The sequence below is a fragment of the Oxyura jamaicensis genome, chromosome 1 (genome assembly GCF_011077185.1).
Source record: "Oxyura jamaicensis isolate SHBP4307 breed ruddy duck chromosome 1, BPBGC_Ojam_1.0, whole genome shotgun sequence".
Lineage (NCBI taxonomy): Eukaryota > Metazoa > Chordata > Aves > Anseriformes > Anatidae > Oxyura > Oxyura jamaicensis.
Window position 1 is genome coordinate 87196619 of NC_048893.1, and position 15728 is coordinate 87212346.

The window sequence follows — 15728 nt, forward strand, 5'->3', positions numbered from 1 at the left end:
CTGTGCAAAAACATTATTACTGCTCAAAATTAATCTGCTGGTTGCACGTGGTGAAAGGAGGTAAAATAGCTCGCAGGTGGACTGACAACAAGAAGAGCTGGAGCAAGATACAGACTGGGATAAATAGGGCAGTCCTTGATTTTTGTAACTAGCTGCCAACAGCCGACAGCGGTCCTGTCTAGCTTGGGGCTGCATCAATACCTGCTTAGTTCAGAAGTACAAATTGCTCTGTCAAGCAGAGATTAGGTCATCTATTGCTACGCATGCCTGTATATTATGAAATCGGTAGCCTTTTCATTCCACATATTAAACAGGGCCTGGGCAGCCTGCTCTAGGTGGCCCTGCTTAAGCAGAGGGATTGGACCCGATGGCCTCCAGAGATCCCTTCCAACCTGAACCTTTCTGTGATTCTGTGAAAATAGCTGCTTACTTCATAGAAAGGTAATATATGCGATGGAAAAAAAAATGTACCCTAGGTCAATAAATAAGGTAGTGAACATACAGCAAACTGATAATCTGAAGCTAGACCTGGCACAAGCATGTGGCCTTACTGGCCACCTGGACATGTGGCTAATTTGGGGTGGTTTTGTTTATGGGAGGAAAGTGAGAGCAGTCACCAGGTTTGGTGTGTTTGGCTAGATTGTGCGGAGTGCTGCACATTGGGCCACATTGAACCATAGGAGAGGGATAAAGTGGCCTGTGGCCATGCCAAAATCATGTGAATTAAGTGCAAGAAATGTGACAGCCATGGGAGGGAGCTCTTAATTTATTGCTGTCATAGACACAGTGGGGTTTTCTGCAGCCCTTAGCGAGAGATAAAATTAGTTTGCAAAGGAAAAGTGAAACAGCATTTAACAGCCACAGCCACACTCTCTGAAATTACAAAGTATTAAATGAAAGCTAATCTGGGGGGCGGCAGGGAGGAATTTTCCCATCTTGCCTCCCACATTGCATCACTCACTGCAGTGAGCTCAGGTGAATAATATAGACTGGTGCATTTGTCTAACACAGGCTTTCATACTCATAGTGATGCTGAGGGGAAAAACCCAGAGAACGAATAAACCCCAAGGATTCTTTCAGAAAGTTCTGAGCGGAACATTGTCAAGAGTAGGTGTCTGCTGCAGGACCGTGTGAGCTGAGTTCTTTTTTCCTCACCCCTGTCATTTAAGCCTTCATTTGCACTGTGACCCTCCCATTGATACTGGCTCACTGAGCAAATGGCTAAGGAAAGATGGAAGCCAAATGAAAGGAAAGCACTTCTCAATCTGTATCAGTGTAATGGTACAACTGCACAAGCACCAAGTTTCATTTTGTAGAGCAGATGATGGTCAAGTGCTATGAGCAGTTTTAAGAAATATTTTAACACTTCATAGAACAGGATGTGGCCCAAAATTGTCAGATTATAGTAACCAGCATGAAGAAAGGCAATGCACCTCACCAGTAGCGTGGTTAGAAAGTGTGACAGTGCTTCATCTGAGAGATGAACTAAAAAAGTACCTCTTCGAAAGGCTATGCCTATTATAACTCTTTTTGAAGGAAGGAAAAAATCCTCATTAAAAAGAAATCCCCTGATTTTCTCTTGCAAAAGTACTGGAATGATCCCTTCCTACCTTCTTCTCCCATTTGTTTTTGTTTTTTTCCTCTTCTCCTCCTCTCCTGGAAGCCATAACAGCAAATTAATATCTAGCAAGCTTGTCATAGGACTGCATGAAGGTTTTGTTATTAAAAACACTTATAACTATTTTTTTAAGCAAATGAAATCACCTATGTGGGGAAAAACAGAAGAAACCTTTGCAAAGGTAACCTTTGCAAAAAAAAAAAAAAAAAGGCAACCTTTTCAAAAAATAATTCTTCAGTATTCAACTGCCTTCCCTCTATTTTTAATTCACTAACCAATTTCAACTGATGTTAAAAGAAAGAAATCCCTGAAAGTTTTGCAAAAGAGTAGTCTCTGAACAGAGAGAAAGACTCAACATGCTGTCTCCACCATGGGGAAAAGCCAGGAGAATAAGGGCATGCACTGCTTGGCAGCAGGCCAGTCAGCACACATGAACTGGACAGCCACAGGACAGCAGAGAGCACATAGGGTTTTCTTTGGCTGGTAAAAACACATGCCAAGGAGTTAGAATAATTCTTTGGTGGAGACAAGGGGAGTTAGCAGATAAGGGACTGAAAGTTGAGTCTAAGCGTCCTGGTTCTGCTTATTGTTTTTCTGTCAGGAACCTGTCACTTTGTTTGTGATGTTCTTTTTATATAGCTCTCAACTCCAAATGTTAAAATAGTTACAAACTACAAAAATTATTCCCTGACAGTGATAAGAAAAACCCTGCATTCTTGTAAATAATACTACACACACAACAGATGAGATTAAGACATACAAGTATCACTGATCTGTGTTCTTGTATCTCTTCTCCCCAGCAATCTTATTTCTTCAACATATTCTCTGTGGTGATCATCACGGAGCAAAGGAATTTGAGTTCGTAGCAATTGGCCAAGTGGCTCTCTCCAGAGTGAGAGGTACAGCAGAGGAAACCGTCCCCACTGAGAAAACATAAGAATTTGAGTTTCTTCAGTTTTCTGAGGAAAGCTCAGGTTTACCCAGAAGCATGATATTGGTTCAGATTTATCCCCAGTGTCCACAGACATAGATATCTGTGGTCAGACAGGTATACTTATTTTTCACTCAAAAGCTTTAACTCTTCTCCTGAAGACTTACAGAGTAAGACATGGTTCCCACACCCTTGATCCTACAGATAAGGCACGCCTAGAAAAAAAAAAAAGCTAATCAAAATCATCTCCATTGTTTGTTTTACTTGAGAACTAAGGAAAAGGAAGAAGAAGAAAAAAAAAAAAAAAAAGGAAGAAAAAGCTATAAGGATGATCTGAGAATATTCCACGAATTCCCAGAAAAATATAGTACAATTCTATAAAGGTATTTAAATATGGTACATGCTGAAACAGGAGTCACAGTCACCTTCACAATTCTCTGCAGCTATAGCTTTGCATGGTGTTCAGCTAGCTTCCTGGAATGGACCTCATGAAGAACTATAACATACAAGATCAAGGTTACAAAGGTTACAAAGTTGTGGATCAGAGACTTCCTCTTGGAAACTCTTGGGAGACTGTAGAACTCCTCATTTATAAACATGCTGAAAGAAATGAAAGACTTCTGTATGAAAGCATGCATTTAAGCTGACTTAAAACAGGAGCAAACCAGGAGTGTGACTGCATTCAGCTGTCTTTGTTTGGTTGGTTCAAGGACCCTTTCAAACTAAATCATTCTCAGTCTAATTTTACATATCTGAATGCTTCAAGTTGGATGCCTGAGGGAAAGATTTTGTAACAACTTCTTATTTAAGAGCACATGCTACATCAGGAGAGGAACGTGTTAGCAGGAGTAAGGAAAAGGTGGCAACATAGTACTGGAAACAGATGGCCTACAAGCAAAATCTCTAATATGATTAAGAGAAAGCATTGTTAATATGGTTACATTTCAAAAGGAAGCGTTCTGCCAAAACCAGCACAAAACAGACTAGTTATTAAAGATGTGGTTTAACTGATCAAATTTGTTCAGAAGTCACTGCCTCTGAGCTGTGACCACTGACCATGTGTTTATTTCCACTCCATTTTCAATGAATGACAAAGACTGAACACAGATTACCATTTCCAGGTGAGTGGCAGAAGCTTCCTAAATAATTCTAATGCTGTCATCAGCTGTTACCTGACTATACTTCAATGCAACAACCCAAGAAAAAAACAAAGTAAGTACCAAAGTGGGTCTTTGACTGCAGTGTGTCTTCATTATACACCTAATTTGGACTGTTTAGCAGAGATTAATCCTGATGTGAGTTTAAGAGTAAATACTTCAACTTGTGCTGAACTATGGAGCAAGACTTAAACCTGGTGGAAAGGCACAGCATAAATTTGAAACCAATTTCAATAAGAAAGTGAAATTAAATGCCAGAAATACCTATGAAATCAGCATAAAATCTGAGACCAAACGTGATGACAAATAAAGGAAAGGGGGGGGGGGGGGGAAGAGGGGGCATGCAATCATGTGGAAATCACAACTGGATGTCATTTGTCAGTATTTTTTTTAACCAATTCTCCAACTGTTAAGAAACAACGCAACACCGAAATATATTAGGGTCAGATTCATCATACCTAACTTACTTGCTTACTGCATTCAGCATAAGACATATGTATATTGAATCTGCAGTTAACTAAAACATACCTCCTGATGCTAATATCTCCCACCCTAAAAGCAGTAGCTTGAGATACATATGTTCCTGAAAGAGGGTATTTTTCTGTACGGACGGTAGGTTGGTTGGTCAAGATTAAATGAGCTGAATAAGAACTAAAAACTGGAGCAAACATTTGTCATCAGCTTCAGGCCTTAAGAAGGAAGGATGGAGAGAGAGAGAATACACAAATGAATTTCAGGCGGCAGTTCATCAGATACAAAATGCCACAACTGCTGTGGTCACCATGCATGTACTGAAGCACAGTAGCTGATGATGTAGCCTGGAATACATGAGCCAAGTAACCTGGAAGAACAAAAATAGTCTTCATGTTCAAAGGGCTGCAGAATATTCACTGAAGATGCTCATTTCTACGAGTGTATAATTTACTTATTTCTAAAGACGTTAGCCCATCTCTTTGAAAGCTAACTACAGTATGAGAAGGTGCAATACTACAGACTCTTTACCCTGGTATGGAAATTCTCGTAACAGGCCCAACATTCTGCTCCATGCATATTCTTTTTCCTTCAGCAGGTTTGCTGACACAAAACAGGGTATGTACAATAATTATTTTCAGTTTAAATGACCTGACCTTATAAAATATTAAGAAAATGATTGCATTCATCAGTTGGTTAGGAGCTGTACTGGCAGAGCAGGCTCTGACTTTGCGTCCTGCTGTGCGTGATAACTCTCACATGCCCCTTTCACCCCTCTACACCCCAGTTGCTTTATTTGTGAAATAGAGGCAGGCTGGTCCACAGAACCAGGGGCTAAAAGGGCTTAGAAGAGCCCTCGAGTGTCTCAAGCAGAAATTTGCTGTTGCTCTCCTGGGGCTGTTTAACCTGCATTGTTGCAGCTGCTGGCAAAGCAAGCATGGTCAGCAGTGAATGTTTTCAGCCAGTACTCTTTGGAAGAGGGACTAGAGCTTACGTCTCCCTTCTTCCACATGAGAGTCTGACCCAGCTGTACAGTGTCTTCTTCGTATCACTTAATATTTACTAACTCGTTCTATTCAAAACATGCATCATTTCATACTGAAAAGTCAGACAGTATCTTACAACTTTGAACCCAAAATACTTTATTGTGAAGGAGATGAAGGCTGTGGGGGTCAAGTATATTTAGGCAGAGGAAAAGTTTCAAACTGGCTGTCAATCATCCTGAGCATGTGCTCTCACTTAAACAGAGTAAGAGAGACCGCAGGTAGCAGCGTGCCCACTGCCTCACATCCTGCCAGCCGCATTCTAGCGGAGCAGCTTGAGCAACGCTCCAGGAAAGGCCTCAGGGCTGCAGATCCCAATGAGAAGCAAGGTTGTTCCCACAGCACCAAATCCAATCTCTTCCATATTTCTTACTAGACACTTCCTAATGCTTTGGGCACACTGTAGGTGACTGGTTCTCTCCCCACATTGTATAGGAAGCCTGAGAGTCAAAGTCAAAGCCTTTGTTTTTTTTGTAGTTCAGTAGGCTTCAAATGTTAGGTACTGACACACCTACATACCCACACCTGCCCTATCCACTGTACGCACCTGCTCCCTGTAGGCAGAGGGCACGTGTTAACCAAGAGGTATGGCAGAGAAGGGCAGTTGTCATGGCACGCAAAGCAGCAGACATGTAGACAAGAGCTTGGGAAGCACCATGGTCCAGTTAATCATCTTTATTCACAATTCAGACTATACAATCAAGTAACTACAAAATCATACTATCTATTTCAACTGTGGCTTTACCACATGCTGCAAATGATCAGTTCACTCCAGCACGCTTCCAAAACATACTACGATAAGTGAACCACACAAGAGTCAGCCAAGTGGCAGACAAAAGGCAGCTTCACATAAGAACAGCCCTAGAAACCACAGCAAATGAGAACTATGAACATAGGAAAAACCTGCCACAAGGCAATTTTTCCACCCTGCATCAAGAACAGTGAAAAACTGAAGAAGCAACAGGCTTTCTAACGCCACCTCAGGGATCAACCTACAAACTGCAGGAGATTCTGTGAGAAGGACTGACTTTTTCTGAGTTGGCTCATGCTCAATCCAGCTGGCAACCCTTTTACTCAAAGCTATGGGTACCATATCAGTGAGTATACACGTGTACTGTATCAGTGAGGAGAAGTGGGGGAGCATCTCCTGTCCTAACAGGGAGAAAACTTCTTTCATCAATGACAGGGCTGCTATCTTCCATCCCCAATCTGCCACATACCAACAAGTTGGAATATCTCATTCAAAGAGTTATTTCAGGCAGTGTTCAGCAGTGCTTGGACAAAGATGTAACATTAAATTTCCCAGTAGCACTGCTAAGGTCTGTACAACTACTCCCCTGTGTGGCATTAGACATGGACTTTAGGTTCTTTGGGTTGAAGCTTTAGCTTCAAAACTCTGCATCTAGTTTTCCAATTTAGTTTAACTTATGTTGGCATTACAAGTGGATTTAACAGCCATTCAAACAAAACAGCAACTATCTCATGCCTGCTTACAGTCTACTTTTCCCCTACTCTTCTCCAGATTGTGTGTCATACATAAGATGAAAGAATCAAACCACAAGGAACAAATAACATGCATATATGTACAAGTAAACCAAGTAGCATGTTCTCTAACTGTAAGAGCTACAGACTATTACTGGGGTTACAGATCTTAGCTCCATCTAACTTCCCTGAGCAATCACTGGGAAGTGACTTCTGCATGCTGTACTTCCCCGTGTAAAGCAATTTATATTGATGTTATAAAAAATTTCAAAAGCTGGAAGTAACCTGCTGAGATGAGGCCTGGAAGTCAGATTCCCATTTGCTTCAGGCATTGCACTGACAGCTACTCTATACCGCTGCCTTACTGGTTCATGCATCAGACAGCTTAGTGCTCACCTATTCATACAAGACCCAGCTGTAGGCCTAGCAAAGCAGGGCTTTTTCTACTGGGCATGAGGGGATATTTCTCCTGAGAGGCTCCAAACAATGATGCCAGCTCAGGTGTTGCTAAATGCATTCACTGGAGTTCCACAACTTGCTTGGGAAATATTTGCTGGTGCAAAACACAAAACCACTGTCTTGTAACAACGCTGTCCAGTAACCCAGACCAGTCCAGTAACCTCCCTTCTTTGTACTAGAGAGACCACGCCGTAACATACATATATAAAATGAACCTCTTATCTGTGAAACCATAGTATTTTACTTATATACAACTAGCAGAAGGGCTAGTGAATCTGGCTCTATTAATAGAAGCATGTTTTCCTCTCCCAGCACATTAGTGATATCAGCTTTGGCCATAAATCACAGAGAAAATAGAAGCTTTGACAAGTTCTGCCACACATAGGAAATGGGACTGATAGCACTCCAAAGCTTATGGGGAGATCATTTTCTGTGTGTATGTGGTGGTGGTGGTGGTTTTGTGTGTGTGTTCAAGCACGTATTTTTATGGATAGTATAAAGTCAAATGAGATCCTCTTTGGTGTAGGAGATATTTGAATTAATTTTGTACATCTGTAGGCAACTTACAAAAAACAGATCTTAAGTACTGGGGAAAAAAAAAAAAAAAATCACGGCTTTTTTTTTCCTCACAATTGATGATAACTACATATTAGATCTGATTGCACTCAGAGATTCTAGTTTGTATCATTTTGATTTTTTTCAGGTGAAAGTTAAATGTTTGACATGATCAGGACTCTTTTGGGTGTGGAATCTCCATTCACGGAGATATTCCAAAGCCCTCTAGGACACGGCCCTGGCCAACTGGCTGTAGGAGACCCTGCCTGAGCAGGGGTGTCAGACCAGATGACCTCCAAAGATCCCTTCCAACCTCAGTCATTCTGTGATTCTGTGAAAGCTACATGTTAAGTTGCACGTTCAAGTGACCAATAATCTATAGCTACTACAGAAAATGCCATTTTTTTCCTGTTTCCATCATCCATTAGCTCACAACTCCCCTTTCAAGGGGTCCATTGGTCAAAGAGGTAACTCTGAATGTTACTCTGTACTTCTGTGGTGGGACTTAGCTGCAACTCTGTAACTCGAGGTGTGAAAGGACAGGAAAACTTATTAAAGGTTTCCACTACAGAACAAGAGCTCTCACTTTTTGCAGCTTGAAATAAACCTAACTTGCAACAAAGAAGCAAGTGCAACCACAGCAGGGTTTGAGCAGGAAAAGCCTTCACAGGGGGGCTAGTAAAGAATGGGTGGGGAAAAGGAGGTGGTTCTGTCACCAGAAAAAGTACTGCCACTCAATTTTTTCCACCAACAGTCAACCCCACCATGACGCCCCAATAAACGAGCACAAGGACTGACCACTGAGTGACAATATATAAGCTGTGTGAAAGGGGGCTCACAATAACCACTTTCTTCTCCGTCTTGACAAAGAAGCCACCAGCAATGAAGCTCCCTACTGCAGTCATCCTGGTCATCTTCTGGCTTGGTGTCTTCACCATGCACACAGCAAAAGGTAAGTTTATAACCTAAGAGAAAGACAGGAATTGTTCCACGTTGTACTAGTGGGCTGTCACATTCAGGCAGGATTCATTCTCAGAGCTGATTCATAAAGTCACGCTTGCAAGAAACCAAGATCAGAACTACAAGAAAGGCAGCTATAGCATGAGGGAATTTATGGGAGAACTCATCTGATGTCTTACCAATTAGTGCTTGGCTTCTGCCTTAAGGCAAAGAGAATTTCTATGCCTTAGTACACTTAAAGGGTTTTTGTGCCTTATTATCTCTCAAAATTGTGAAAGCTTGAAGATGCGACATCTTTTAATCTCACTGATGCCATATGCATTAAAAGCATTTTTATACGTTATTTCTTGAATCAGCTTCAGATTTATTCTTTTCCTTCTAATAGTTATGCTACGTTTTTTTTTTTTTTTTAATGTGTCCTTCTCAAACCATAAAGCCTTTATCAACTGAATGTCCCCAGTTGTTAGAAGTTCTTCCAGTTCTGTAGTGCGTATTACCTTTGTGCTTGTTTTTAGACAAATATTGTGGATACAGGCAGGCAAACTAAGAACGAAAAGTGTAAGGGAAAGCAAGGGATCTATACAAGGTTTCCTCTCTTTTCCTGATTTCATACAATTTAATATATTGTTTAAGAACATTTATGAGCACTGAAATGAACTATGTTTGTTAGCCATGTTCCAAGAGGGTTGTATTATAGTGACGTATATGACTTTCAGATTAAGCCACGCGCATCTTGTAGAAGACCTACATGTAGAACATACACACAAACACGTACACTTACAATCAGCTTTATGCAAACAAGCTGATAAAAATCACAGAAAACACTCATATGCAAGCCCTACGCAAACCCACAAAAACATGCAGATATAAACACCCAGAAAAGGCATCTTCACAAAACCACACCAAAACCAAAGTAAGACCTGCTAAGCATTCATAAGATTATGTAGCTACGTGCTGAGTACTTTGCCTTAGTACCCCTAGAGCTGGATCATGCTATGTTCTCACAGATTGACTAGTGCTACTGCTGTCCATCTCAGCACCATGTTTCTTAGTACCTCAGACTGGCTGTTTGTACTGCCCAGGATGCTCCAGGGCAGTACATGCTCCAGGATGCTCCAGGGCAGGCATGCTCCAGGATGCCTTATTTGTCATAAATATTATCCACTCTGAAATGTTATGTTGGGATGGTGTGCAAGGGGTAGAAAAAGGATTAGAAGGAGGAATGACAAAGGAGAGGAGAAGAATGGGAAAAAAGGGGTAGTTACAGGTCCAGATTTTGTGCCAGGGAAAACTTTGGTCTTGTTCCCAGATTTACAGAAAGTCTGTTGGTATTCTTTGTGTGCATTTCCTGGAAATGGCTTAGTAGAAGAGAGTATTTTCAGGGATACTAAGGATTGTTTGATCTCTTTGAACTCTTTACCATCACATTTTGAAAAAAGAATTCGAGCGATGCAGTACTTAAACTGAATCTCAAGAAAATATATGGCATTGCACATGACTAATACAAGTTCAGAAGAGATATTCCTTCAGGCAATGAAAATCCCAAGAATTAGCAACTCTGCCAGTACCCATGCACTGGCCATGCCACAGCTTTGCCAGAAGCTGAAGTGCATTTACTTCAGCTATTGCAAGTGCTTCAAACAAAGAAATACTCTCAGATAATGAGATTATGTGAAGCAGGTTTTATACTTAGCAAACTGTAAGCTGAACAGCTCTTGGACTTCAAGGCATTTTCTCTATACATTTCTCTAAAATAAACCTCAGAGTACAGCAGCATTCTGTTTGTTCTCATCGCGTCTTTCCAAACCTATCTTTGAAGAGTGGGGGAAAACAAATTATCAAGCAAAGGCTTCCAGTAATATATACGTACACTCCAACTCACTTAAACAAGCTGCCATTTTTCATTATTACTATGCAACATGACAGTTGCACAAAGAATTTTATATTGATGATGCCTCCTTAATAATTTCCATTGCATTTCCTTGAAACATATCTAAACGATGGAGAAAATATAGGATTAGGTAGCACTCCACTACCCATAACACTAGACTTGTAGCAAGAGTATGCAAATACTAGGCATCCTGCCAGTTAAATCTATATTTCGAGTGGTTGTTGTTGTTGTTGTTGTTTTTTAGGCTAGTTTTGGATGCCCAATGAGACAAGTAGCCTTGCTTTCCTTTCCTTTGTGTGGAAAGTAGGGGCAATTATATTGATCCACATTTAAATAACATTTTGAAATCTACCTAGTGAAGGTGCATTACTCTATATAGGAACTTATACGCAGATGATAACAATGAAACTTCAGAGACAGTCTCACAAAACACACCTTGAGGTCTTTTGTATAATTAGTATTCTGGCTGCACATCTCATGAGACACCCCAGATCTAACCATAGCTGGGAATCATCTGGAGTTTGTAATTTAAAAGCAGTTTTTATGGTTAAATGTGAATATAGTACTGACCAGCTTTGTCTCTGTCTACCTTTCCCCTTATAGGAAGTGTTGGAAGTCAACCAATGCGCAAATTTGCTTGTGTAACTCTATCTACACAGAAACTGGACATCAGACAGCTTGTCAACTATGAAAAGCAACAAGTTCCATTAAATGCTGTCATGTAAGTATCTGGTACAGTGTCCACCTTCAGACCCATTTATGCAAAGAAGCTACCATCAAAAGGGAAATGGCATCAGAAGACACTTCAAAGCCCAACTTGCTAAATCAGGCTAGTTCAGGTCACTCTTCCAGTTCCCACATGAAACAGTAAATCGGCAACTGAGGGGGTGAGGGAGACAAAGGGGAGATCCTGGAGAGCCTGAACACATGTTGCTCACGAATGCTGGTAGAAGTCTCACTGAACAGCTACATCTTTCTGCCCAGAAAGTTGAAGAAATCTCAGGGGGTAGGGTAAAGCCAGAAGCCCAATACACAAAGCCAAGGGGAAAGATCATGTGAAAGAGTTTGTGTTAACTATGACTTCTGCTAGGAGACGTTTGGTCTCTTGACCTCTTAAGCACATGCTTTTTAATCAAATCTGGGACCTGCTCCTTTTTCTTAATTGAATATCACTATACATGCATATGACCATATATGCTACATACATACCTATGCCACGGCTATGGAACTGATGTTATTAAGCACTGTTGTACCAAGTAACTACTACAAACTCAAGCATGTGATATGGTTTTACCATACAGGTCCTCATGCTCTGCATAAAAGTAGCACTTCAAGCCTGGCTTTGTAGACCAGAATTTAATTGCTGTCTGACTTTTCCTTCCTGCAGGTTTATCACCACAAAAGGTATCAAGATCTGTGTACACCCTGATCAGAAATGGGTGCAGGTTGCTATGAAGAGAATAGACCAAAAACGTACCGCCAAAAGAAAATAATCCTGTCCTAGGCAAGCATCTAAGACCAACAAAATGGAATCATCATCAGTGCTGCACATACCAGGGAAGAAAGCCTTAGTATCTGCTTGTAGTCCTTGTTGGCAATAAATTCTCTGAACAAACATGAACTCATCAGAATCTATTCATCACTGGCTGAATATCTGCTGACTTAATTTTATAGCTGGACTCTGTTATACTGTTTATTTTCTGAAATGCTTGTCAGTATTTATTTACAACTGAATGTAGGCATCTCCTCATCCTTGCTGACCTGACCCATTCAAGGGTGAACAGCAGATTGTTTCACATGCTATAGAATAGATTACCTCTCACAGAGATGGATAAGTATAGACTTCCGTGATGATGGAGCTCAACGTTCTGCATTGAGTGCTGGGTTTCAAGAGGTTCTATATAATTGTGTGGTTACTCATACCTATATAAACTGTAAGAAAGATAACATCATGCTTCAGGCTATTGCCTGATCAGTGCAGTATTTAAGAGGGGGATCTTCGGGCCTTCTATTTTTATATGTCGTATTACACTATTAGCTTTGACTTTAGTCTCAGGCCCATGTGATGTATGGATATGCTCACCAAGGGATGACCTGGGGTAATTCAGGATAACTTTAAGAAAGCAACCCTATTCAGACTTGTACTTTGGAAGACTTATCCTACTCACTGACTTCTGTGAAGTTCCTTTCACCTTCATTTGGGACAGAATTAAATATATATATATATATATATATATATTGAAGATATTTTGTTTTGGTTTTCCCCTTTGTTTTTCTTTGAATAAGCAAGAACAAACCACAGCTGAAGTCTTTACTTCACAAAATCATACTTTGTTCTCTCGGGCAGGGAATTCACATATGTAAATGTCTCTTACATTTTCAAATTTGATAAATTCTACTAATAGTAAGTTTTGGATTTTAATAAAGCTACTGTGAGCCTGGAACCAAATGGTACATGTCTGCTTGCACATAATACAGATGAAGACTATCGAAACAGGTACTAAGATGACAGCACAAATCTGAGACCTTTCGGGCAAACCAGCTAGAGCTGACACTACTCCCAGCTCATGACTCAGATTGTCATCAAACAATCAGATGCTGGGCTGAAATACACCATATTCAATGGTCAAACCCCTCAGTTCAGACAATCTTTCTTCAAAAGTTTAGGTACTGTCTGTCACCCTAGGGATGTGTGAAGCCTGTCACATTATCAGAAGTAGATACAGAAGAGCTCTCAATAAAGAGACAACTCCTTGTGTTTGGGGAACTTGAGGGGTGGAGGAGACATATAGGCACAGGTACTCCAGGAATAAACCTCCTCTTGTACTACCCACATGTATGTAGCCAGCACTATCTAAAATGTGGACTTTTATTACAGACAACATCTTGGTGATGCATGTGAAATGATAACACTTCCAAACTATCCTACAGAAATAAGATCATATTCCTCTAAAAGAAAGTCTTTACAGTTCCCTGCCCTGGTCAAATCTGCAGGCCAAATTTGTCTCTTGGGACTCATGTTCTATCACGGCTTAGTCTTGCAGAGGGAAACTCATTTAGTTTTCATTATCCAAGAGAGAAGGTTTTAAGGCAGTGCTACTGCTCAGGCATGGAAGCGAAGGATGGCTGTATATGTTGCCCTACAAGCCAAGACAGGCTGATGAGCCTCCATTATGTGGAGCAACACCTTCTTGCTGAAATTGTCAACAGCTACACTAGAAAAAAAAAAATAGATGCTACAACAATCTTGCTAAAAAGAGTTCCAAAGGTAGAAAGAAACACTGAGAGGTTTCTGGAATACGGCAATTTACAAATCACCGTTCATTCATTTTGAATTTCCTAACTGAAGACCGAAGATCCTCATGTTATAGACAACAGAAACAATTCTGTTCTTTTCAGCATCATTAGAATACTAGCAGGCTACAAGAACAGGTTACCTATAAAATCATTTCTATGGTAATTTATCTCAGAAGAATACTATCAGCTCCCACCAATCACAGAATCTATAAGGCTGGAAAAGACCTCCAAGATCATGTTGTCCAACCATCCCCCATCACCCACTAAACCACATCCCTAAGCACCATGTCCAACTTTTCCTTAAATAACCCCAGGGATCAAATTCATCCTGGACCAGAACTTACTAAAAAGTTGCTTTTGGCAAGCAGGGTGATAAAGCCTTTGCTCATACTCAGTAGTACCTTATCTTGGAATTAATCTTGCTGAAGTGAATAGGCATTTTTTTAATTAGGAGAATCACAACCTGAGGATATATTAATTAAACATCACATAGCAGTTAATATTTTATACCTGCTCATAATCATCACAGTTCGTAAAGTGATTAATAATAGTTTCTAAGAATGAATCATCCTACTTAATTATTGCATCTTGCTTGTTATACTTTGCAAGATCTGTAATGATCATTCTGCCCTTCCTGCAAGTTTATTATGGGTGGCCAGCACATACAACATTTCTTCCTACTCAGCCATTAAATCACAGGGACTTTCCTGTCCTTCTCTGACCATTCCTTACCCCAGTCCTTACCCCAGTCCCATGGAGGCAAGTAAGAACCCCGATCTTAGTCTCCATAACATCTTTGGGAAACATCTCACTTAGAAAATAGAAGGCTCCAGGGTATGTTTGAAGATCTGGGGCTGTGGTTGCACTAATGTCCTCCTTGCACCTGGATGCCCACCCATTTCTTCTCCAAATGAGGTAAGGAACAGGGGGCTCAAGGTAACAGCTTCCCTTCCTGTTTCATCTTCTGCTAGACTGTAGCCTGTAATACAAACATTAATTTTCTTTGACTCCTTTTGTAGAATCTGTGGTTCCTGTTGCCCGAAAGGACTCTCCAAATATACATGGCAGACCAGTGGGCAACAATATTTGAAAAAAGTCAACTATCTCTCTTCTGCCATACAGTTTCTGAAGGGGCTGAAGGGATGTGTTGCTACAGACCTTTAGCACAGGAAAAAGACAGCACAGAGCACAGCAGACAAACCCTCAACTACTGTAAACATTCATAGCTTCATTATCTTCAGGGGCAGACAGGACACACTGTCCCTTTGTGCACAGCAGCTTTTTGCATAAAAAAATACTTACTGGGCAACAAATTATGTAACTGCAGCTGTACTATTTTCACTGTTTGTTTATAATTAAGCAACTAGAAAGTTAGATTTACAATAATCAGCTTTTGCTGAAACCATTATTAACCATTAACTCAATCCCAAACCCCCAGTGATGAGCTGGGGTATTCCTTGATTTCTACATGGAGACTCCACCATTTGTGGATTACTTTACACTGAAGGTTTTCATTAATCAATCATATTTTAACAGGTTGTTCAAGACCCTATATGGGAAGACGAAAATGGAAGAGGACTGGGTACCTCTGTACAAATAATGGCATGAAAAGTAAGGCATGTCAGCAAACACAAATACTTTCTTTCTCTCACCCCTGTGGAGTAATGCACTGGGAAAGATAAACCTTGTATTTTAAATAGCAAAATAATTAGTTACTTAACCTACGTTATTGGGGTTTGCTGCCAAAGACACTGATTCAAATTTTATGGCAGGCCTGTACAGTAGAAGGTAAGGGGAAAGGTAGGGAAATAACATAAGAAAAGAGTGGCTTGGATTTGTTACAGAGAGAAGTGGTATGAGGTAG

At 40.5% G+C, this 15728-nt stretch overlaps 1 protein-coding gene across 1 annotated transcript; it reads left to right on the forward strand.

Annotated features, from left to right (window-relative positions):
- On the forward strand, positions 1-12778 carry LOC118160716 (lymphotactin-like). Its single transcript, XM_035315647.1, has 4 exons — positions 1-107; positions 8587-8668; positions 11171-11288; positions 11955-12778. Exons 2-4 carry the CDS (start codon positions 8599-8601, stop codon positions 12058-12060), a joined length of 294 nt encoding a protein of 97 aa, XP_035171538.1. The 5' UTR covers positions 1-107; positions 8587-8598; the 3' UTR covers positions 12061-12778.
- The last annotated feature ends 2950 nt before the right edge of the window (positions 12779-15728 follow it).

What these genes read in the sequence shown, in the direction of transcription:
- LOC118160716 (XM_035315647.1), top strand. Translation starts at nt 8,599, where the DNA reads ATGAAGCTCCCTACTGCAGTCATCCTGGTCATCTTCTGGCTTGGTGTC. An exon ending in CACCATGCACACAGCAAAAG is followed by an intron (nt 8,669 to 11,170) that starts GTAAGTTTATAA and finishes TTCCCCTTATAG; the next exon opens with GAAGTGTTGGAAGTCAACCA. An exon ending in GTTCCATTAAATGCTGTCAT is followed by an intron (nt 11,289 to 11,954) that starts GTAAGTATCTGG and finishes TCCTTCCTGCAG; the next exon opens with GTTTATCACCACAAAAGGTA.